Here is a 24,671-nt window from a genome sequence, read left to right as displayed (position 1 = left end):
TATATTTATTTCACACACAACATACGAAAATGTGTTTTAATTCATATCTACCATCATTGCTGCTCATTTGCTAATAAATATTCTTGCTTACCTGAAAATACAGAAAGTTTAAGTGTTGATAAAATATATTCTCCTTACTACCCTACTGTTCCAAAGCGGTTAATTCAAAAGTACATACAGATACAGTCTGGAATATAGGGAGATATAGAACCATAGCTTAGCTTAGATTTTTGGAATTATAGCAGAAAATTATACGTATTATTAAGTTTTCCAGCAATTTAGAAATGTCGTTCGCAACGCTGAGTAACACATTGGATGATTGCTCGGCGATTTCGACTCTAAACGTAACAAAGAATCCATTCGACAGCGCGCAAGATGGACGATTAAACTTACCGGCTTTGAGTGCAAGTCCTTCGATTTTTTTACAACAGGACACGCCTGGAAGCCAAAAGGTAAGATTGCGGTTTATTGGAACTCTGATTTAGCTGAAAAAGCGGGTAAAATACTGCTGATCGTAAGGCAATATGATGTGCGTTTTCAGATTTTAATACAGATGTTACAGATGTATATGTAAATGGTCATGGTTAGGATTTTTACTGTAACACAGGACTATTAAATGTTGTAGCACTAAAATCTTGATCAGTTGATGGCATTCATTACCATCTTGTCCATTAACCCAATGCTACATAATTATGTACATTTCCCATTTGAAGCCAAGTTGTGTGGCTTGATAGTAATGTTCCATCCTTATCAGATCCATCTTTAGGAACCTAGGATATGCACACTACGTGGAACCTCACCATCACCACATTCAAACAGTAACATCAATATTAGGCTGCTTCATTTTGTAACCTTGTGCCTGCCATGTCACTGGTGGCCTGTAATTACAGTACGTGTGATTTTTGGCCAGATAGCTGTGCCCATGAAGCATCATACACCTAGATTTTCTCAGCAATTAATAATTGTCAACCAACACTCTATTCATATTTCTATTATCTTCTATATTTCAGAAGAAAGGCTTTCGTTGGTCAATAGATCAAATATCAAAACTGGTAAGTCTGTGCTGCGAATTGAGCACTAATTTGCTTTTTCTGATGCCCTAGCTTTATCACAAGGCTCTCATTTTCTGTGTAGAATCCAGCTGACATTGATGAATTTCCACATCAAGAGTACAGCAGCACATGTGACAGGTATTAATTTCAATTTGATTTGCTTTAAGTATGATATCATATTTATAGCACATTGAAGAATTTATTGCATGTAATTGCTCATGAGGGAATTTTGTCTTAGACCCGAAGATGAGGAAAAAGTACAAGAGGCCATAAATGAGGTATTTAGGGCAAAGTCTTCAAAATGTATATACAATGAAATTCCTTTTAATTGTCAGCTAGTACAATTAAACTAGCTGAATCCCATACTCTTTTCCATCCTTTCTCATTACCCCTACAGGTGCTTGCTTACCCCAGTGTGTGTAAAACTTAAAGGACTCCACCCACATGTATATTTATGCCTTCTGAAAGATATGTGGATTTGATTTTTATAGTATTTTTCTCATGGTACAATCTTGCCGTCACCATGGACACCAGAAAATCACGTAAAACATGTGACATTTTCACCACACCCCCCTTCCACAACATGTAAGTAGATGAATATGCACCCTAGATGCTGCTATACGTTATGATCACCCTGGTTGAAGCCATGTTGTGAATAAATATCTGTATTGTCATAATGAATACGATATTTTTAGATATCAGCGGCGATGAAGAAAGTTTGACTGAAGCATCCCACATCTCATCACCTCCAGACTCTCCTGACAGAAAAAATTCCATTGATGGTAATTACAGAGAATTAACCATGCATGGCCTAAATTTACGTGATATAGTTTATTAGAGCTGTGTTGAATTTAATAAAGGTTACAGTATTTTGCAGTAGGATAGTGTTGGGTGTGGAATTTGAAGCTAAAGTGTATGAATTGAGATCAAATTATCTATTGTGTTTTTTGTAAGTGTTATATCATAGATATTGAATTGTTTTGTACTAGTTGAATTTTTCCTGCTTTTTTTTCAGTATGTTGTCAAACAGCTTTAACCTTCCCGCCTTCCTTCGACCTTAGCAAGATCGTTGGTATGTACTTTAAATACACTAAAAAGCAATTTGATTGAAAAATTCATCCCCGGCTAGGCTGCACTAATTAAGTTCCAGGATCCAAGCGGTGGTAATTTGGCCTCTGAACTCAGTTTTACTTTCTGAAAAATTTCTTTAGATTCAGGGTTCTATTCGTACGTTGAAGAGGAGGGAAACTCCGTCTCGAAAGATTTGAATGTGTCATCATTGAGACGTAAACTCTTCAGCCCTGAGGAACACCGCTCGCCGATGACGTCAAATGACCGCAAGCTACCAGGCCCCCGCGTTACGAGGTACGTGTGTAAAATGTGTTGATGAATGACTGCGTATTAGATCCTGGCTTCACACACCATAAAGCAATCGGTTGTTCTATTATAAAATGGTATACAGTATTCCCTATTAGTAACAATAATAGTGTTAGTGTATTGTGTGTTTTTACTGTTTCTAGCATATAACTCACCCAAGTTTTAACTCCTCATTTTTAGGTCTATTCTTAAAAGCCCGAGTCCTTTAAATTTGGTAAGATTCGCTCATTTTACATTCCTAAAACAGAACTTCTAATACATAGGAACAATCTGTATAAGGTGCCAAGGCAGAAATTTCGAAAACTTTCCAGGTGATTCAAAATTTGTAAGAATCATGGCTGGTCAGAGGCTGTGGCTACTGACTAGTGAAACACTATCATGCTAATTTTACATACATTTAGAGATTCTGATTGACTTGTTACTTTTAGCTAACGTCAAGTCCAGTGCAGCACAGGAATGTCAAGATCAGTCCAGACTCCAACTCACCGCTGTCCAAAGACGCCAGCAGTCCGACATCTCAGAGCCCAGCAGTTTCTCCTATCAAAGCACCTGCTACAACGCCTGATAAAGATGGTTCACACGGTATAGAATGGCGAAAACGCGCGAAATGGCAAATCTCGTAGTTACTTTTCCAGTATACGCGTATTAAGAGCTATATAGTGGCTATTTTATGGCACATACAAGCTGCCCTTTCTGAGTAATTAAGACTGTTGTAAAAAAAAATTGAAAGATTGATCAAATCTCCCATTTTGTACACATTTAGGTATGTCACGTTTGACACTCGATGGAACACTCTCCAACGATGACGTATTCAGCAATGACGTACTTGAGTCCTCCAATGTTGACATTGATTTAAAATTGATTCCAGATGTCTCGCCTATCAAACTAGCAAACACCTCTGGCTTAAACCATGCGCGCGAAAAGCTTGAGGATGATGGGCCAATGAAATTGTCCGAACTTAGTCACGTGAGCATGGAATTCGAGAACGGAGAGGGAAATCTAAGTTCAATAGAAATGGACATTGCCGAGCCTCAACCGCCGATCTCTACTCAACATCATACTTCAGATGGCGATGAGGGACATTCAAGAAATGAACCACGAAAATCCGGTTCATCGCTTGATGAAATACGTTACGTTATAAGTGACGACATAATGGCTCATGACGTGAGAAACGGTGACGTCAGCAACGGTGACGTAATGACTGATGCCGTTGTTCAAAGTTATGGTGCTTTTCGTAGTAATTTGAGCAACAGTGTTACTACAGATGGTGTTACTGCAGGTGGATCAGGTAAGCCTGACTGGGAATACATGAAAGAGAATATGGAAGTGAACAGAGATGTACCTAGAGATAATCACGGTGACGACGCCTTGGTACAGCGAGCATGCGCGGCAATGAAGCGTGCTGATAGACTGGTGCGAGAGTCGTGCTTGGAGCAAGGCTTGGATGTGAAGGAGAAAATTGGCACTAGTATGGAGTTTCTAAATATTAGTCGTTTAGACAAGCCTTGGAATCACATGGACAAAGACCATAGTCACGCGAACAAAATACAAAATCACGTGGGCAAACATTATAATCTCGTGGACAAAACCCGATATCACGTGGACAAAGCTTCACTGTGGCATCATCCTATAGATATGTCGACGCCTCTTGTGAACGATAAATTTAAAAACAAACCTCACCAGGCTGACTCGCATGCGAGAAGGCCATTGCTCGACACAGATTCCTATAATAACATGTTGAGCTCGTTTGCAAACTCCAAACTGGGCCCGCAGAAGTATTTGTCAGCGGGCGAGAATTTGAGTCAGGCCGAGGGGCCTGCTGGTCATTCTACGGACCGAGTGAGGCATGGATCGAGAACGAAAAGAAGTCTGTCTAATATAGGTAAGTCTGCATGTTTTCGGTAGCATTCACAACGGATAGTGACACTATAGTGAAATTTGTAAAGTAAAATTGACTAAGCGATAAATCCACTGAAAAAGGTTGTTAAAACGGACTCTAATATTTACACATATTAATCTCTCTTTAATCTTCACACTTAATTGAAAGAAAGTATGACTATAGTATTCTGGAAAAATTCCAATAACCGCATTAACCTACACAGAAATATTGTCTTTCATTTTTAAAAGTTCCTGTAACCAATAGCTCCCCAAATGAACGAAAATTACAAGTAAGAACCCAAAACGCAATTTAATTGAACGTAGATACTTGTAAGTTCCTCAAGGAGTCAAAAAGCTGACCATATTTTTTGATGGACAACATAATACATGCAATGCTTGTTCCACACTAAAAAGATTTGATTATAGTTGTCAGGGATTTTACTATTTCATTTCAATCAACATGCTTTAATTTAAACAACAATTCCCAGGCACAAATCAGAAAAACTGGTTAACATTTCAAACTACTGAAGTATACGCTAACATTTAAATTATCAAATTCTAGAAACACCACATATAGTTCGTATGTTTGTTATATACAGAGCTTTCGGTCCGTTAACCCGGGCCTTCATGATATGGAATAATTCAAAAATATTATACTCGTATATATTATTGTTAATACTACTTTACTTCACAACCTCACTGGGGATAGGCCTGCCAATATCCTTTGTGCTAATCAATGAAGTTTGCTATATTCTAGGAAACAGTGGGACGCACAATTTATCCCGTGATACGTACGCATCTGGTCGTAATGGCAGCGGTTCAATCGGGAAACGGTAAAGGCCTTTTTAATAATAATTGGCATTATGTAATTATCTTGTCTGTCGTCGTTTGGGAGGCGACAGCAATAACAGGAAGAATTAACCCACGAATTTTGGTAGGGTGTTGTGTAACTCTATTCACATGACGGAATATGTATTTACCGCATTATGTCAAAGGCGTTCCGTGTTTGCCCTGAGCGGAGGCGTCCCAAACTCCTTTATTTATTTCTTCTTTATAGTTGTCCCTTTACGTTTCCATAACGAGACCGCGGCATTTTCCACTCCATGCATGCATGGCACTTCCCGATAGGGTAGTTATATAAAACACAGTTTTTAAGAACTCTGAAGTTGTTCAGTAATCAGTATCTTTGTTTATGTATGTCTACACACCTAAGTTCATCACTCAGTAAACATTCTCCCATGCAAGAAAATATGAAGGCTGTATGTAGCGAATCGAACATATGCAGAGGAATATAATTCCGGTTATACAACACAACACACCACACCTTATCGCAATTCGTATTAAATTTGATTTATTACTTCTTTTGAAATAGTCTTAGTCCTGGTAAGCTGTGTGTTCTAGGTAATAATTGAGATATATTATCAGAATCGCTGTTTCGTAGCCCTATTCGTTGTGTTATGAATCAAAAAGTTATTTTATTTCAACACTTCTTTTTTAGATTTTCTTGGCCTCCTTGGCAAACTTCGAGGTCCCGTTACCGCTTCTTGAGTGAGCGTTGTAGTTCTCCCACGTTCTCTTCCGGGGTGCGTCGGAGATCTGCCGACGAGTGGCCGAGATTGCGCAGATCCACCACATCCGAAGATTTGAGAAGATATTCTCGGTCTCAAAATCGCTCACAGAGAAGCAGAATATTTAAGCGTATTTCACCTTGATTCAGGGCGTAATTTTCGCATATATAGGATTATTATAGATTTGGAGTAGAGGAGAATAGAGCATGCTGCTATAATTTATTCTTTATTTTATTCCATTTTATTTTCATCCGATTTACGCCTAAAGGTCGGTATATTAAAGATGTGTATATATAATGTATCTTTGTAAAAAAAATTTAACGGCATTCTACCTTTCTCACAATGACGTCAAACGCAGAGCCAGATGTTCCATCAATTATGATTGGCTCGTTAATTTTGGAGAGCCAATCAAACTTCATGTGACCTTGGCATCCCGTGTTTAACGCCATTACGAGAAAGGTCTATTCTACATAACTTAATTGTAGAAAACAAATAGATATTTTCACCGCAAACGTAACCACAAAACAAATATATATAAAGTAGACAAACACTGGCATATATAGTTGTTATGCTTTATACTCTATACGCCATATTTAGAAATGTAAATTACAAATGAGTTGGCAAAAAAATCTAGACTTGTTTCATGTTGCTTCTTGTTCAAATCTTGGTGCTATTTTATGTCGTTTAACTATAGTCTTTGACTATTTTATGTTTCATTTGTTCAAGGAGTTATTTTATCTTCTATTTAATATGCTTTTGTAGCATTCAAAAAAACATAAGACACCCAACAATTTACAATCTCGTTATCAAATAAAATGAGTAGCAAAAGTACATGTGATTTCTCCACGTTTCTTCCAAACGAAGTCTACCATCGCCCTCCATATAGTCTCACAGATAATATCACTTTCCAGAAAGTTGATTGTCAAAAGGGTGAAATCCACCATAAGAAGACTATAGACAATATGTATTATAGATACAACATTTCGCGTTTTAAAATATTTAATATAGCAATTTATGAATGCGTTTAGACTTAGCCATATATATACAAGACCATTCTAAATTTATGGAAATTTATTTCAAGCCAGCGTGATAAATAATTGCATGCAAAGTAAATCGTAATTTATCATTCAACATTGTAGTTGTATTCACAATTTTATCTGAATTGCTCAATCGCCGTCTGAGACATATAAATGAAGATTTTCCTCTGGAAGTGGAGGCAACTTCCAGTTCTGACCACTTTCACGATAACCATCGTTTTGTTTTAAAGCTTCGTTCAAAGAATCTCCTACAAAAACGTATAAATAAAAGAAACTAAGTCAAGACACTGGAGGCAAGGATTTGAGGTCGTGATATTCGTATGACTGTTCCATAAAATTGTACAGTTTTCATCCTGATCTGAGCAATGCTTCAACTCATACCTTTGCAATAGGTTGGATTGTTTCTACTTGTACTGTCCTCCTTCACATCTTTTTTCTTGTTAACTGCAAGAAAATTTAAGAAAATAATGTGTATTTACCTTGGGGCATGTATATGCATGCATGGTTAACAACAGTTGGTTGCCAGTGAAGAATAGAAGAAGCTAGGTTATATATTATAACCAAGTGATTATTCCTGGTCGCTTAGGGAAACCACAGCATGTACGTGCTATTAAAGATTTTCAGTAGCAAATATTAGAAAAACTTGTAGTTTTACTAGATTTTGTACTCGTAGCAAAAGCACATGAAGGAGGAAACCCTTAATGTACGAAACCCTTGTTCAATCCTCGTTGTTCAATCCTTGTTGAAATTTTGAGCTCACGTGCGATTTTGTTACTGGTGCCAAAAATCCATGAAACATACCTTTGAATTTCCTCTTGTAAACCCGATTGATAAAAACCCAAAAAGCAAGCACTAAAATCGCGGAGAAGAACATTCCGACAACAAATCCAATTGCAACCGACGTTCCATCAATAGATATATTCTTGTCATCTTTCTGAGCGGAGATATTTGGCGGTGCTGAAATATAGACACGAGACATTCATAATGATGTAAGTTATGAGTTGAAGGATCTGACCCGTGCATGTACTCATGAGAACTCATTATACCAAACACGATAAGTGGTTAATGTATGAAGTGTACAATGAATGGCTTTAAAGTGAGTTATAAATGGTGATGTAGAATTTACTAAGGTGGCAATGAACGCTTACTTGAAATAATCGTCTTTGTTTTGAAGATCTTTTCTTCACAATAGTCACAAGGTCCCTCGGGCGTGTTAGCTCTTACTTTGATGCCATACCGGTTGCCTGCAGCCAATCCATCAATGGTGTGGTAAGGTTTTTCTAAGCCTGATATCGAGGCCCACGATTCGCTCGTATTTCCTCGAAAACTCACGGTGTAATTTGTTATGTTACATGTAAGCTTACTTGGCGGTTGCCAAGTCACGCTTATAGAATTGGACGTTGTGGTGCCATTAAGTTCTTGGGGGATCATGCCTTTGCAGTCTATGGTAAAATGAAAAGTTAAAGATTGAAGGGGCTCTTTTTCTTATTATATATGTTGATGCAGTTAAATGTTTTCAGAACATCCAGATAATCTTGAATTATATCACTTGTTTTTTGTACGAACCTTTAGTTTTTGGTTTGGGTTTCGCTGTCTTTGCAGGCTGTTCACACACTATGAATTCATAATTAAAAGTTTATTTACTGTTATCAGCGAACTTTAATACAGACGCCATTGCATTTTGATCATTTCAATATATCCTCGCTGTCATAGGAAAAAAACAAATTGCTATACAGCTCAGCCACGAACCTTGTTTTCTACCAAAAAGAGGACAAGAAGGAAAAGGCACTTTTGTCTTCGGCTTTACAAAATGAATTCGGAAAACGATCGTACAATTCTTAGATGTCGTTTCTAGCGAGGCTTGTCGTCCGTTTGATGTTGCTGAAAAAAAGCAAATGGAAATCATCAGATTTGTTCTGCCGTATCTTCTTCCTGTCTAAACCAAATTTTGGCAAAGAGAGACAGGCTTTTTGGAAATAATTAATTGCCTATATACTGTATATTGAATTTGTCATACTATAGTAACTATATAGAATCAAACTCAAATCATGGATCTATCATGCAGTTCTAAAAGTGACTCTCCGTGATTAAAGATTCTAAATGACTAAAGATTATTCGGGAAAGTCTCGTTAGTAAAAGATAGCATCAGTTAAGATGGAACTATATATGCTAAGTAGTTTTCACTCCGGTATGGGCAGAGCGAATACCCTGGGAACGAGGTTGCTGTCACTCACCAAAAAACATATAATCTCGACCGTATTCAAACTTGGGCAATAGTGGGTCGGCTTGGTTTAGATTGATTTGAATATCCTGATAATTCAATTCCTTCGGTTTGTCACATTTTGTTATGAACTTGGCGGTTGAATTTTCTAAGAATATATATAGTAATGGTGTGTTGTTAAGATATACTCAAGCAGCTATCATACATATTTAGCCTGTCTTAAGCCTGAACTTTAAAATAAATGAAATGCTGTTGAACAAAGATGGCGGCAAAACTTATTTACTTGTCAAAACCAAAAATCCACCCGCAGTGTGTTGGTGAAAGAACATGCAAGGGTGTTCCTGTTTTCTGACTTTGGTCGCGTACATGAGAGAAAGTGAAAATTGAAACTGAATGTATACATTTGGTTAAGTCACAACTATCCTTATAAAGTTTATGAATTTTAAAAGTTTATGAAGTTTATGAATGTACTTACCACCTGTGTCGCAAACTCCATCAAAGTTCGTGATATTCGACGGTACTTCTTTGACATACAAATTGTGGTATAATTCATTTGCAATCCTCTTCTCTCTTCCCCTCATTCTGAGGTTGTTATTTGGACAAACGAAGGTTATTATATCATAGATTTTCACTTGAATTACTTCGTGCCAATACCATTTCTGCAAACTATAGAATAAAGAAAATCCCTTGGTTGTCTTTCCAGGAAAGTATTTAGGCAGCACGGAGTTCAAGAGGTCGCCTGTGAAGGACTTCGTCCCCTTATATCATTGTTTTTGCAGGCAGTTTTTTAGAACTTAAAGCATACAGAAGCTGCTCAACAGAAAAAAATTCTCAGTTGCCCTCAGACCAAGTGGATATTTTACTTTATAACAGTTGTGTGCTCAAAGTTTGGGGTTTAGGATTTTAGATTGAAGAATAAACATTGAATGGATCGTGTATCATACATATAGCTCTTACTCAGACATAGATGCAATCATCTAAACGATCCCTTTCTTGTTTGTTCTAGTGTTATCTAACTTGTATAGATGTGTTGTATAGGAAAGTCAAAGTTAAAGTTCATTATTATATTGGCCACACGATCGTCCGAAGTGAGGCATTGACATTATAGAAAGAAAGACTTTTCACAACATTTGCATTGCACGTAATACATGTCAATTGACTTCCTAGTTGAAAGTATAGGATGTACAAAAATCTGCTCAAAATAGCGATGACTACCTGCAGTTTCTAAATTTACGCTCGCCAGGTTACATTTAGAACTAATTGCTGCTTGTAATTTGTTCCCAAGTCGAGGTCATGACATCTCTCAAATTTTGTTTCCGCCTAAACTAAACTAAACTAACTTTGACAGTCTTCAGTCCTGCAGCAGAACGAACGAATTTAAATTCTTGTTATCATTTCTGAACTGTTCTTCAGTTCAACAAGACTGCAACGCCTACTGAGAGAGTTTTAACTCGCTTTCTTCGCTACATTTTGTTTTTATTTCTCTTCTAAGTATATTGCCGTAAGATTCAGTGTTTTTTTTGATATATATATATTGGGCTTTGCTGGATATGAACGTGATGGTTGAAGAATTGATTGTGATATGGTCACCCTCAAAGGCGCGTCTGTGTAAGTGGTAACTCTAGCCGGCGGACATTATAAAAAGCATATTGCATGACTTCCTGTGTCTATATGTTTATTTCACAATCTGTAATTCAACAATGCTTTTCAACCAACAGAAATCTTGCCATGGAAACTTTTAAATACATGCAGTTCACGTGTATCCTGGTCTCCCCTCCCTCCTCCCACAAACCTTTGATTCTAAACACGGCCATTGTCCCATGATGTTATTTCGCTTCTCGTGATGAGGGCGAGGCATGAACGATTATCGACACAAGAATTGTATGTAAATAAATATATTCTCGATTCTTGATCGAGAGCGGTTTCTACTCACATTGGATTAGTTGTGTCCCAGAAAATCGAAGGAAGATAAGTTGCACGACTCCAAGGCAGCACACAGAAGAGGAGAGAAATTGTGAGCCCCACACGATACATGACTTTTATTCACCGCTCTCCTCTCAACTCTCGCTAGATAATTATAAGAAAGTAAAAGAGTTAGCATCAGTGTCTAATGAAACGCTAGATTGGACGCCATGAGCTTACAATCTTGAAGACTCGTGCTTTAGAAGCACCATACGCATATATGGAGTTCCTATATAGGTTACATACCACTTGGTCAATATGAAATATACGTCGAATATATTCTACTCTTATAGTGCGCTGATGTAAGGTCAGAAGAGCAAATATTGCAATGAGACGTAAATATTGCTTAAATTTCAGTGGACAGCCCGACGATGTTTGCTTTAAATGAATGGATTTAATCGATATGAAAAGCAAGTGATGGTTTAGCTAAATTCTAGGAAATGATTCATTTCGTTTCACATCGAAAAAATGAAATTCTCCACGACAGAATTATTGACACGTGTCTTCGGAAGTAATTTTCGTTTGTTACATACGGGGCTTTGAGTTTGGTCATATTCGACCGATTAAATTCGCACCTGTTCGCACATACGAGAGCACGTAATTGCGTAAACCGCGTAAGTACCTTGGCGTTGTTTTCATGCTAGCGAGTAGCGCCCATATTGTTACTGTGTTTGCTGACGTTCGAAGAAATTGGGTAAGTTCTCTAATTGAAATTATGTGAATTTGAAACTTTTTTGTACGAGGAAGAGTTTATCATCTTGAAGAAAACAGCTTCTTAAAAGCAGTCAGCGGAACTCGACGTTCTTTATGCGTTTTTAGCGGTATTAATAGGGTCATGCAATATAAAATGTTTTAATTTCAGTCATTCAAAGCGGTGTAATATCATCACTTGGAATTTATGTATAAATTCTAGGGATTTCTACTGAATACGTGATAGATATGTCTAAGGAATGGAAGAATTTTTGTGCAATGCTGAAGGCTTGATAAATGGATCGAATTCTGCAGTTGGGTCCAGGCCTCATTAGTAGAGATCGTTATTAGGCTGTTCACAGTTAGTCTTAATAAGTTGATATTTTCTGTCCCATACGACTAGTCGCTAAACTGCGTCCAGAAGACGATTTAAAAACACAAAAAGAAACAAATTGTCTTATATATCTTGAACAATATATCTTATAGTTCAAGATATGTATCAAAACAAAACAAGGCCGTAAATTTCTGACTTAACTCTAGGCAAAGACGTGAGTCTTGATATCGTAACTTAGTCCGAATTCAGTTATTTTGTATACATACAATTACAATTAAATACTGACATACGTATATATAATTTACAATAACATAAGTAGCTATAAGCCTATAATCTCTATATGCTATATCTTCCCACTAGTGGCGTGGTTTGGCTCTGAAATAATGCAACTGTAGTCCTCCCCACATTTTAACTGGCCCAAATAAAAGACTGAAATGAACTAAACTAAACCTAAAAAGTTCCTTATTTCCTTTCCACAGCAGGAAGTTGACACTTGACACATCTACACGAACATTATAAATTCTTGATGTATATATAAGTCAAACTACCGCTGAAAAAAAACCTGACTGATATCTCAAGAACTGTATACAACACTGTCATATTACTTTAACTATACACTTCGATATAGTTTGATATAGCTATCTTTCTCTTTCGCTTTCATATATACTTACGTCAGAAACCACGATAGAATAGATTCAGTTGAATTATTACGACTTCAGTTTTTATCGTTAGTATATTTATCTATGATGAAACAAAAAATCCATATTATATCTGTTCAAAAAGGACTCCCGCGGTGGGAAATAGAGTGAACAGGATAAGTGTTGTCTGTCGAATTTACTAATGGCATTCCAGAAAAAAAATATATATATTGAATAAATGAGATATATACATGACGTATATAGACTGTATAGCATGCACTTAATAGAAGTTATTAAATTAAAACGTGCATGTATATATATATATACCTGTCAATAACTCGACGTCAATAGAATTCCACGATCGATGACAAGGAAAGTTTCTTCGTTCTATTGTGTTCAAGCAGTTTCGAAGTTCAGGTGACTTTTATTGTATAAACACTTAATTATTCTCAAATTGTTTGTATAATTTACCGTTGTCTTTGAGTTGAATTCAGACAGCTAACGATTTCCCGATAACTGACAATTTGACCATGAGAATGATACCGGATCCTAAATTTTCATTCACAACTGGTCTGTTATGTAACCTAAAATTACCTAACATATATCAACCAAGTTTTTAATCTCTTTATAACTCAGTATATGACGAGTTAACTTTCCAAATGTATTTGTTTGGATAATGGACCACTGTCCACACTTGATGATCTTGTATAGACAAAAGAAGATCTTGATATATTTTCTACCACTATAATGCTTCACTCTATTACTCCCGGACAAGCGTCACTTTATAATATACAACTTCCGCAGGATTGAAAGACTTCGTGACCACACAGCACACATGCATGCATATATACACATTGTAACCTGAACTCCTCAACGTTGAAGGTTTTATATTTCGGTTTAAGCCGAAATTATACTTGCAAACGAGGATCATGTTTGTTATTCACACCATAATGGTCTATAAGGACCACCTGCCCACAATAAATTTGCATTTTGAGATGTCTATATAGGCAGGTTTGGAAGATTAGAAAACAGAGTTCTCAAAAAAAGCATATATCTACAGATCAAAGTTATCCGTCCATATGCATCACTAATATACCGTGTTTATACTTGTGTCATAAGTTGGATAGATTTTCGAAAATATATCATGCATGTTTGTGTATATTATATATACGGATATGTTCCAATATAACCAGGGAGCTTTATTAGGTAAAGCACTTCTTCACGGTTACTCTAATAAATTTGCATAAACTGTGGTATAAAACAGCTTCAATAAAATAACCTGAGAAATGATTTCCCTGTATTATGGAGATTCGAATATATATCACTAGACCCGTGGCCGTGGTCCATTTAAATTATAAACTAGTCTTATTTTCCCTTTGTACGCGATATATAACGCAACTCTATATTGCCAACGCGTATATTTCAGAACTTCACGATCATGGATTAAACTGTTGAAAAAGGATATGATATGTATAGTTTATTCTGTTATAGATTAAGGTTATGTGCCTTGGTCACATGCATGTCATAATATAATATACAAGAGAAGTTGAGATGATAATATACAGTTTGTTTACCGGAACTTATATTTGCCTAACTTCTGACTATATAACACAGCCTCTAGCATCAACAAACCACCTCAGTCAGTATTCATGGTGTCTTGTGCATATACCATGACATACGAACTCGAAGTTATCACATTTTTGAAGTATAAAATATTTTTTCTTGTCAGGACTTTTAAAAGGTTTTTCTCCCATGCATTGACTTACATAAAAGTGCATTGTCCATTCCAGATTTGACTGACATAAGAACAAGACTTTCTTTATGTTTCTTTGTATTATTCTGTTAATTATAACCAGCTCTAACCTCTATAGCCTATACTGGCGGTTTATCCCCTATTGCGGAACACACGAGAAACAGAATATTTGAGACAAACCGAAGATTTTTACTGAGATCACGCTAAAAACGTAAGCAATGTTCATAGAAGACGATAGAGCCTTCTCAGCAAAGATGAAACTCGATAGTTTAATAAAAAGACAAAACTAGTTCAAAACTTTATGAAAATCGACATGTATAATACAAAGTTTCATAATATACAAATTTCGTATTTTTCGTATTAGGAGTTTAAGTGCCTAGTCCTATAGTTCAAAAGTTTTTAAGCATGCACTAAACATTTTCTCCAAATAATTTCGATAATATTTTCGATTGCTTAGGGAAAGGTTTACTTAATGTTTGAATGTTTTAACCGATTGAGGAGAGCAGTATATTCTTCCGAGTTTGTTCCCAGGTTTTTCGATCTAACCGCTGTTGTGTCATATGTGTCCACCACAGATAGAAGCAGCTGAGCATGAAGCAATGCCACTTCCAATATAGGTGTATAGCAACCAGAAATTTTGATCACGATTATTGCCGCTTCTTGTTCATTACTAATCTGGTTACAGCCGTTATTTGGACACTATCTCGTTAAAGAAAATTGTAACCCCCGGGTCTGCATCTGCCATTCAAATCACATGCATTATGCTGGCAGCTGGTTGCGCGAAATGCTTGTGAACAAAACTTGACGGATCAGCATGCTACCAATTTTATCATTTTCAGTTTATGGCTGCTGAGAAGGCTTGACAAAAATAAAGTTTGTGGATGCGGAAACAAGCAAGAGGCGCGGCGAACCTAATTTGCACAGTTCGGTGAAATTTCTCAATCTTTTTGAAAGCAAGGCATCGTGATCGCGCGCAGTGGATTGTGGATTGTGTAAATACATCCGTTCAGATGTCTCCCTTTTGCGTTTAAGTGCAGTGGTTAAAACTGAAAGCTCCTTACTTCACAAAACTTGTTTTATTTGAAAGGTAATCCTTATAAATATTACTACTATCTGCTTACTATGTCAATGCTTGAGGAAATTAATTGCGCATAGTGCAATGAGGGGACCATAATACAAATCAACATGCACAATATATTTGAGCATAAGTAAATATAATTATATGAATCATGAATCCGTTTTGTCGTATTAATTGGTAGTATACTGTACATATTATCGAGGTATAGTAAACGAGTGAAAATTATTACAGATACAACTGGAATTCATGTAGAGAATCGCGGTTGACTCTATTTGCAGTCTAATTCACTGAAATGCTCCGAGTTCCGGCCACAAGCTCAGTGCCTTGAAAGTAGTATTATCAAATATCAAACATGTCTTGACCTCAAAAGAATATTAGCGCGGTTAGTTTTCTCTTTATATTGATTGACGCGTCAGACGCCAGAAGGTAGTTTGTTACGATGATTAACTTAGGTTAAGTTGATCAATAATTTGCATGAGCTCAATAAACTAATGAGCTCAGAAGTCTGACCTCATGCATCTGATGTATTTGTAGATTTATTAGCGCTAAAGATATAGCCGTCGGAACTATTTTTACCGAGAAGGGCTGCAGTGTCACGATGCACTTTTCATGGTTTGTATTTTCCATTTTGAAATTACTTTGCTAATCGTTTCCGGAAGATAGTCCCATTTTACCATATAATAGATTCATGATCACAATAATCTATTATATTATTATGCTTACGTGCGCAATTTCTTGCGAAGATCTGTAGGTGGTTGTCTCATTCAACTTAGTTTTCCTGCCGGAGAGATTAAACACGTTTTGGTTGCTAATCGGTTCCGGAATTAGATAGTCCTATTTTACCATATAATAGATTTATGATCACAATAATCAATTATATTTTATTCTTATCATCAATTGTTATACCTTTTGACGCAAAAAGAATGGAACCACTTGTGATGAAGGAAATGCATCGGGAAACAATCTTTTTAGGGTGGCGCAGTAAAGACTTTGACGCAAAAGAAAATGATTAAACTCTATCAGTTTTTATCGATCAGTATAATTTAAAAACTGTTCCGGCAATTTCCAATTGTCTAGTGAGCTGAATGTGATATATTTTGTGATAACAATCATGCCATGATCATGCTGTAATTGTGGCAAAAACTTATGCGAGTTGTTGCGAGAGACTGAAAACATGCCCTAGTATGACACAACCAGCTAAGATCGGAAAGACGATAGGGGACACGCATAGATCCCCTCACTAGCGGTTTATCAGTTTCATAGTGGAATCAATATCTAAAGTTTGGTAAACGTTTGAACTGCATTACTCAACCTGTTGAGTTCAGATGTGGATAGCGCTATTCCTGTATACCATAAATTGTTAGTCTATTACTGTCTTTTAAAAAAAGTCTGCCCTGCATGCATGTGTGATGTGACGTATTTTCGGATATCGATAAAGTATGTTCCTGGTTGGTCAACTGGCCGCATTGGCCAATCAGAAGCATGCTTTGTAGTATGCAAACTATACGTAATAATATGAAGTGACTTTTCCTAAGATCTAATTAGAATCGGCAATTTCTATTGTTGGTATCATTGAACTGGCCGGCATGATGCTGCGGTCACCAGAAAAGAGCATAGAATCTTATTACTGGAAACATGCAGTGTTATTTAAACAGGAGAAACCTTCTTGTTACTTGCAATGAAATAGAACCAAACTATAGTCTAGAATATACTAATTCTTGCCTTTGTTCATAAACCATTCTATGCGTTTGAATGTATTTGGTAGGCAAAGTACCATTTATTAGTGTAATCCTCTATCATGCCGAAACGATATCTACTTTGCCGAAACAACATCTATTTTTTCATGGTGAAATTTTTACCAAGAAGTATACAGCTAGTTGATATGTTAATGGCTGTAAATTCCTGCAATTATACTGACGCATTGGGCGTGATTTTAAAGACACCGCAGGAAATATGAATAAGTTCTTTGTTTTGTAGATTACCCAGGGTATAATAAATCTAAATACGTATGGATTAACCATGAATATATTTCGTTGTAAGTACCCTTGGCAAAGTCAAGGCTTAACTTGTCGTTAAACTCTATCTCAATCTTTCTCATTAATCACAGGCCAAACGGTAAACATTTCAAGAATAAAGCTAAGCAGACACGATCGATCTTCCTCGAATAGATCAATTAATAGTTCAAAACAAAAGTAGAAACAATTAAAAGATTACAGAGCTTCCAGCCTACGATATTTTGTCACAGCTCTATGAAGATGCTTTATCAAGCCATGAAGATGCTTTTCGTTTGTGTCCTGTGTTTACCGTTGTTGACGAAATCACAGACATTTCTTCCTACAATATTCTGGGATCTAGAATCACCAGCGTAAGTTTTTAACTACCTTCATTACTAATAAATACGGTTTAGAAACGAGACAAATCTCGCTACTGTAAATATAACACAGCAGCGGTCATGGTCAAGTGTCTTTGAGATTATTGAATTGTCAACTGCGTATCTGATGAGCGTAAAGTCGGGGTGAAGAAGCACTCTTCGACCCGGCCTATTGTAAAAAGGTCTACTGTAAGGGCATACGGTATGTACCATCGGTAATACCATCGATATGTACCATCATAGGAGGATTGTATGATAAAGAGGGGGAGGGGAGGGTATATAGGATCTACGCCACTGAGTCTTGTCTTCTGTACAATAAGTTTGAAGTTTCGGTTAATCACTCAGATTTGAGAAGAATGTTCCATGCATTTTCCATGCTCCTAAATGGAGCAAAATTGATACAACGGACCAACAAACAGGCAAATGCAATGATGGACCTCTCGCGTTAACAGTTAGAAACTGTTTAGAAAGTATGAAGTTTAAACTTAGCATTTCCGGCTAAGCCCACATGCAGCCGCAGTTGTTCAGTTATAAACGATGGCGAGAGAAAAAAGGTAGTATAGAGTGGACAAACGGTCGGCTGGGTCTCGATGATCTCTACGAAAGACGGCCAACTTGGAAGAACTGTGCCCATGGCATGTTTGCCCACACGGGTGATTCGTCTCTATTAACTCAAATCTCGTGAACTGAAGCCGATCCAAATGTCGATCGTTTTAGATTGTTCTGAAATTGCTGAAATCATTTTTTTCTTTAATCTTTGTATTTTAATTTTCATTAATAAGAAAGAAAAATGCTGTCAATGCTGTCTTATAAGTATTATTATGGGAGCTCTTTCGCGACAAGCTCTCTCAAACGCTAAGTGGACCCGCGGTAAAGGAACTAACGCGAAACGTATGCATCGATTTGCGTAAGATGCATTTATCAACAATGTTAGGGCTACTATACTTAAAACTTGTAAAGTCAAGATTTTCTTTGAAGGAGCTGATTTTCTTTACTTATAAGGCGGACTTGAGACTGAAGCGACAAATTAAAGCCGGATAGCTAGGCTATCCTCTGGAAAAAACACTAGCAAAAAGTTGCCTTTCTTAATTATATGAACCCGTAAACCGAGATGATAGGCCTTTGCTTATTTCGACTTGTTATCCTGGAAATTTGGACTTAAAACAAAAGAAATGACTACTTGCTTTAGTTAAAAACCGTTTCAACTTTCAAAAACTTCAAGATAAAACTTATCATTCTTTTCACGCTAAGGGACGAGGCTTATGTTATGAACAGAATTTGGTTTAGTTTTTACAGTGATTTCATTATTTTTATAGTCTTCATCCCGCTTTCTGGTCAAAGGTTGTTAACGTTAAACTGTATCAAACTCTGACTTTCGTGTGTCCAAATAATGACATCAGTATTGTCCCATTTCGAACGTCAACTGATGGGCGATCATATTACAATCTTTTTGTAAGAAAAATCTTTCCTAATGAGACGAATTTGGATTATGATACTTTTTGTGACCCGCATCCTAACAGTGAGTATACATATGTATGGTATGGTGTGGGTGGTGTGGTGGTGGTGTGGTGTGGTGTGGTGTGGTGTGGTGTGGTGTGGTGTGGTGTAGTGGGTGTGGTGTGGTTTGGTGTGGTGTGGTGTAGTGTGGTTTGGTGTGGTGTGGTGTGGTATGGTATGTATGGTGTGGTATGGTGTGTGTGGTATGGTGTATGTTGGTGTGTGGTTGGTGGTGTCGTGTGGTGTGGTATGGTATGGTGTGGTGTGGTATGTTTATGTTGAGGTGTGGTGTGGTGTGGTATGTTAATGTTGAGGTGTGGTGTGGTGTGGTATGTTGAATTGGTCATATTCATAACGACTATAGACTATACTATATCAATCCTAGAATCCCACTACGTGTTCTCGTGCAACAAAACACGCAACACGCACATTGATTTCAGAAAGCTTGGTACGTCAAAAAGACTTGAAATCAACACAAGACATGCCAATCCAGCAGAACCAACATTCAACCGTGGGATGGATTACGTATTCTTTTGTAAGTATACACCCGTATCAACGACCTTACACAGTTACACTATTGTACATCAATTAAAAAATAGCTGATTTGAAAGGTGTAAAACAAACTGGCACAATAAAAAGATCGTGCAGGACGGTGATACCATCAATAAACCTGTACATTCGACCACCATAGCCTTCGCTATATTTTCATCTCCAAGGTCGAGTATATTCGATCTTCACTAATTTTTTTATTGTCATGGTCGAGTATACCTTATTCACCTGTCTATTTATTTACCTGCGTTGTTGTGATGGGGTTCAAATATATTTTACAGCTACATCCAATGGACTACAAAACTCTTTAAAGACAAACTCAACGAAATGCACAATGGTATTTCGAATTCGTGTCTGTAAAACTAATGAGCCCTGTGCATTACCCCGGTGTTCCACGTTTGGAAGAGAAGAAGGTATAATTATATGTATAACATTTGTGTAGTAGACTAGCAGTAGAACTGTAGAAACTTTACCAAACTACGTGTAAATAGGTGAAATGTTGGTAAGGTCGAATATACCAGAATATGGTATATTCCTTGGTGATGTTAAAGATGCATCTTTGATGCACTACACATGAGCATTTGGGAACAATCTTATGAAAGATAACTTTCATTTGTAAGTTGTTGGGTCGCATTCAACGTACAAGCTGTGGGTTAGTTATCTTTGCATATCGATGGCATTGAGATCCCAGTGTGTGAGTCAAGCTGAATCTTGTGGTATTATCAAATTGCTTTCTCTTTCTGATTCTCAATAGTTTGTATGCCAAGTCTGAGCAATGAACCGCGGGATTTACAAGTAACGAATAGCACGCCATCTTCGTTGGGTATATCCTGGCAACCAGCGCTGAACACAGACAGTTCCGTCGCGCATTACGCTATCTGCTATCGTTCAAAGGCATCAGAACCATGTCGGACGAAGCTAGTGGAAAGCGATGTAAAATCCGTCATCTTGGAAAATCTAAAAGCTTCAACTGAATACCTCGTGCGAGTGCGAGCAGTCACGTGCAAAGGACCTGGGAACTATTCAAAGGAAATATCTTATACGACTCCTGGTAAGAAAACGTTATGTCAGTTGAGTTAACACATGCATCTTGAATATTCACATTACATGATCATTCAGTTTATTGAGTGCGGTTTCATCTTCATCTGCGAACTTCCATAATTCTACACAAGACATCCACGTTCATCTCTTATTAATCCAGTGTTACTAACATGGAAACACAAACCGAGAAATGGTCCATGGTTTACAAATTTCCGGTAATTCTAGTTAATTAAGAAATACACTCTTTTCCTAGACGATCCTGTCACTAGCGAGCCAAAAGAGGTCACACCATCCAATATAACCACTACTTCTGTAAAGATTAATTGGAAAACTCCTGATTTTATTGTGGGCAATGTGTCCTACTATAGTGTATGTGTCCGAGAGCTGGGAATTCTGGGCATGGCTTGTAAAATAACGTTAGTTGAGCCCAAGACTCAGTCGGTAGTGATCTACGATCTTATGGCCAACACATCATATGGGATACGTGTCCGGGCAGATAATTGCAGACCTGGAAACTACTCAAGAGAATTAGCAATAATAACCCTGGGTAAGTATCTGGGTTTTGATAATCAAAGTTATCTTGGACTTCATAGTTTGTGTAGATATGTTCTGACTATAGATAACTGGCATGCCGGGCTGATTAGTGGCAGTTACCCGTATGTCGCTAAAGCAATTCCCTTCTCTTTAAATCAGCCAGTTTCTGGGAGTTAATTTAGGGTGATTCGATTGTGATGTAAAAAATCGCAGTGTTGGATTCACCATTTCATGAACGCAAATCTTTTTCCCTGTGGAACAAACGGGATGCTTAGTTGCTTGTCAATCTATATCGTCCAAATCCACAGGTTCCGTCTTCACAACTATCGCGTTCGCTACCTCGGCTCTTTAAATGTGTTTTAAATGTCAGCTACCTGTGTCCTTTGACGGGCAAAAATCCGCAAAATATGTATGAATAACCAAGATTTTGTATTGTGCTTCTTATGTTGTTGTAGAAGAAAGGCCGTTAGAGAAGTCTACTACATCTAGTACTATGTCTATGAGTAGTACAACTATGATAACGTCTACAGCAGCAACAACAACAAAAAGTAAGCTATATTTCGATCCATATCCATTCCCATGAACATCGTTAATTTTCGTGATCTTTGCACTTTACGCGTATATATTTAGATGAAATCCTGAAGTTTGTTCATTCTAGATTTTGGAGCATATATAGATATGAATCCATAAAATATCATCCTGACTGCCCCTAGTAAAAAACCTTTTAGAACCGACTGACATGCAGATGAATAAGGGTAGCCCTTACTAAACGTCTTATTAATGGTGCTATCTAGACTCTATAGAGTCTATAGTGCAAGTAGAGATTTTGTTCATGTTTCCTTAATTCTTTGATCAATAAGACTATAAGAGATGCATTTGTCTTAGCTCAATTCGAACAGTATAGGTTTAGAACTGACACGTAGAGTTGCCTTGGTAATGTGTAGCGCTTAGACATCGAACCGCAAAGAACAGCTTGCAGTCAGGGGCCGGTTGTATGCATAGTAAAATCCTTGTTATTAACAGAGAAATACCGAATACACGGCTCTGATTGGGCAATTCTGTACTTGATAGTCTTTTATATAACTGGCCCCTGATCCTGAACTGTATAAGTCAGTGTATAAGGTCAGGTATACTGTATATGTTCGTCATTTTGTAGTAATTGATGTTTCCTCCTGTAGCAACCGTGAAACCACATACAGCACTGCGTCAAAATGATAGCAATTGTCCGACATTTCATTCTCTGTCTGTGGGCATCGGGATTATCATCGGTGTGGTTGTTGCTCTCGTCGCGGTAGCATTGTCAGCCGTCCTTTTGCATTGCAGAGCTAAGCAAAAGATGGAAATAGGTGAGTTATCCCGATCCTTTCTGTGCGTGCCGTTCACCGGGCTGTGTCAAGTATATATAGCTCATATTAAACCTTATCAACCACGAATAAACCATTTTCCAGAATATTCAACTATATAAAGTTTGAATATACCTTATTCGAGAACACAATATTCCAGTATATTCGACCATGGACGAGTATACAGTTTTTCGGTACATACGACCATGGTCATATTCGCCGGAAAATGGCAAATACGACCATGGTCATATTCGCCGGAAAATGGCAAATACGACCATGGTCATATTCGCCGGAAAATGGTAAATACGACCATGGTCATATTCGCCGGAAAATGGCAAATACGACCATGGTCATATTAACCGGAAAATGGTTAATACGACATTGGTCATATTCGCCGGAAAATGGCAAATACGCGACCATGGTCATATTCGCCGGAAAATGGCAAATACGACCATGGTCATATTCGCCGGAAAATGGCGAATACGACCATGGTCATATTCGCCGGAAAATGGCAAATACGACCATGGTCATATTCGCCGGAAAATGGCAAATACGACCATGGTCATATTCGCCGGAAAATGGCAAATACGACCATGGTCATGCATATTCGCCGGAAAATGGCAAATACGACCATGGTCATATTCGCCGGAAAATGGCAAATACGACCATGGTCATATTCGCTGGAAAATGGCAAATACGACCATGGTCATATTCGCCGGAAAATGGCAAATATGACCATGGTCATATTCGCCGGAAAATGGCAAATACGACCATGGTCATATTCGCTGGAAAATGGCAAATACGACCATAGTCGAATTCGCCGGAAAATGGCAAATACGACCATGGTCGAATTCGCCGGAAAATGGCAAATTCGACCATGGTCGAGTCCGCCAGAAAATGGCGTATTCGACCATGGTGGAGTATATCAGGTAATTGCGTAACCTATTTTTTTTTTAACATCCGAAGGTCCTGTAGTAAAGAATGCATACAACAATGGTTATCGTTCCAGTGTTAGCGGAACAAACACGATAGACCCCAAGAAGAGCGATTCTACGATGGAATTGTACTCAATTAAATCATCCTGAAATCACCTAATAGTGCGTAACGATTGCGATAAGATAACTACGTTCTTAGGACATCTTGTCTCCGCATTGGGCGCAATGCCCCGGGCACGAGGGTTCAAATAATGAAACGTACAGAACTTCGGCATCTGATTTTTTATTTGTTTTGTTAAATGCTTTCTTTCACGAAATAGTCAGAGATTAGCAATCCTTGTTATAGTTGCATGCTTGAGTTCGAGTTTTGTATATGTATATATATTTATATAAAAACCGGATTTTGGGCATATTTTCTGCTCATACGAAACAAACATTCCAAAAGTAGAATCTCCACAAAAACAAGACTCGTACAACCTTGTGCATTATTGAATTTCTCGCAATAAATGTTAATTATTAACCTCGAACCCCAACGCCCATACTATAGAGAGGGTAGGATATCCTGGTTCGATTACCCACACGGTGAATACCACCATTTTATTTTGTTTTTCCACTGTTTTCATTGTATATTTGCTAGTTTATTTCTGCTGTATCATGTCTGTTCCATTACGGCACTTGATCTTAATTTAATTTAATGTAGTTTAATGCGATGCAAAACAAACTAATCGTTTCTTAGACAAATTACTCAATGTCATATAGCATCTCTCGTCAAACCAGTTTTTTGTTTCATTTTTGTATTTATATGTAAATAAA

At 37.4% G+C, this 24,671-nt stretch overlaps 3 protein-coding genes across 7 annotated transcripts; 2 read left to right on the top strand and 1 right to left on the bottom strand.

The window, feature by feature from the left end:
* The first annotated feature begins 203 nt into the window (after positions 1-203).
* On the top strand, positions 204-6,457 carry LOC114518246. The gene is made up of 13 exons (XM_028538208.1): positions 204-452; positions 1,011-1,052; positions 1,135-1,190; positions 1,291-1,330; positions 1,544-1,637; positions 1,748-1,834; positions 2,068-2,124; positions 2,264-2,417; positions 2,610-2,643; positions 2,858-3,011; positions 3,193-4,311; positions 5,065-5,140; positions 5,806-6,457. Exons 1-13 carry the CDS (start codon positions 285-287, stop codon positions 6,017-6,019), a joined length of 2,295 nt encoding a protein of 764 aa, XP_028394009.1. The 5' UTR covers positions 204-284; the 3' UTR covers positions 6,020-6,457.
* Positions 6,458-6,530: 73 nt separating this feature from the next.
* On the bottom strand, positions 6,531-13,647 carry LOC114518025. Of its 3 annotated transcripts, XM_028537910.1 has the most exons (12): positions 13,229-13,647; positions 13,085-13,144; positions 12,791-12,860; positions 11,067-11,200; positions 9,609-9,799; positions 9,147-9,281; positions 8,662-8,793; positions 8,479-8,526; positions 8,061-8,354; positions 7,714-7,869; positions 7,294-7,356; positions 6,532-7,160 (listed from the first exon to the last, which is right to left on the bottom strand). In XM_028537910.1, the coding sequence occupies exons 4-12, from the start codon at positions 11,165-11,167 to the stop codon at positions 7,042-7,044; spliced, it is 1,239 nt and encodes a 412-aa protein (XP_028393711.1). In that variant the 5' UTR covers positions 11,168-11,200; positions 12,791-12,860; positions 13,085-13,144; positions 13,229-13,647; the 3' UTR covers positions 6,532-7,041. The 3 variants fall into 3 exon arrangements, with proteins under 3 accessions (XP_028393713.1, XP_028393712.1, XP_028393711.1); XM_028537912.1 differs by lacking the exons at positions 12,791-12,860; positions 13,085-13,144; positions 13,229-13,647 and adding an exon at positions 11,276-12,781 and having other exon boundaries at positions 6,531-7,160; XM_028537911.1 differs by lacking the exons at positions 12,791-12,860; positions 13,085-13,144; positions 13,229-13,647 and adding an exon at positions 11,342-12,781 and having other exon boundaries at positions 6,531-7,160.
* LOC114518022 lies at positions 11,688-24,660 on the top strand. 3 transcript variants are annotated; one of them, XM_028537903.1, is made up of 10 exons: positions 11,688-11,789; positions 17,696-17,953; positions 19,276-19,478; positions 19,842-19,991; positions 20,287-20,418; positions 20,760-21,056; positions 21,300-21,593; positions 22,036-22,128; positions 22,759-22,926; positions 23,890-24,660. In XM_028537903.1, the coding sequence occupies exons 2-10, from the start codon at positions 17,838-17,840 to the stop codon at positions 24,006-24,008; spliced, it is 1,572 nt and encodes a 523-aa protein (XP_028393704.1). In that variant the 5' UTR covers positions 11,688-11,789; positions 17,696-17,837; the 3' UTR covers positions 24,009-24,660. The 3 variants fall into 3 exon arrangements, with proteins under 3 accessions (XP_028393704.1, XP_028393705.1, XP_028393706.1); XM_028537904.1 differs by lacking the exon at positions 11,688-11,789 and adding an exon at positions 15,234-15,597; XM_028537905.1 differs by lacking the exon at positions 11,688-11,789 and having other exon boundaries at positions 16,868-17,703; positions 17,834-17,953.
* Positions 24,661-24,671: the final 11 nt, after the last annotated feature.

Source organism: Dendronephthya gigantea, unplaced genomic scaffold, assembly GCF_004324835.1.
Source record: "Dendronephthya gigantea isolate DGI-Jeju-01 unplaced genomic scaffold, DenGig_1.0 000010F, whole genome shotgun sequence".
Lineage (NCBI taxonomy): Eukaryota > Metazoa > Cnidaria > Anthozoa > Malacalcyonacea > Nephtheidae > Dendronephthya > Dendronephthya gigantea.
This window is presented reverse-complemented; position numbering and strand designations above follow the sequence as displayed.

Excerpts from the sequence above, each read along its gene's own strand:
- LOC114518022 (XM_028537903.1), top strand. The coding sequence starts at position 17,838 with ATGAAGATGCTTTATCAAGCCATGAAGATGCTTTTCGTTTGTGTCCTG. Across the intron at positions 21,057-21,299 it reads AATATCTTATACGACTCCTG|ACGATCCTGTCACTAGCGAG; the intron begins GTAAGAAAACGT and ends CTCTTTTCCTAG. Across the intron at positions 22,129-22,758 it reads AGCAGCAACAACAACAAAAA|CAACCGTGAAACCACATACA; the intron begins GTAAGCTATATT and ends TTCCTCCTGTAG.
- LOC114518025 (XM_028537910.1), bottom strand. The coding sequence starts at position 11,167 with ATGTATCGTGTGGGGCTCACAATTTCTCTCCTCTTCTGTGTGCTGCCT. Across the intron at positions 8,355-8,478 it reads ACCCAAACCAAAAACTAAAG|ACTGCAAAGGCATGATCCCC; the intron begins GTTCGTACAAAA and ends ATTTTACCATAG. Across the intron at positions 7,870-8,060 it reads AACAAAGACGATTATTTCAA|CACCGCCAAATATCTCCGCT; the intron begins GTAAGCGTTCAT and ends TCTATATTTCAG.
- LOC114518246 (XM_028538208.1), top strand. The coding sequence starts at position 285 with ATGTCGTTCGCAACGCTGAGTAACACATTGGATGATTGCTCGGCGATT. Across the intron at positions 3,012-3,192 it reads TGATAAAGATGGTTCACACG|GTATGTCACGTTTGACACTC; the intron begins GTATAGAATGGC and ends GTACACATTTAG. Across the intron at positions 4,312-5,064 it reads AAGAAGTCTGTCTAATATAG|GAAACAGTGGGACGCACAAT; the intron begins GTAAGTCTGCAT and ends GCTATATTCTAG.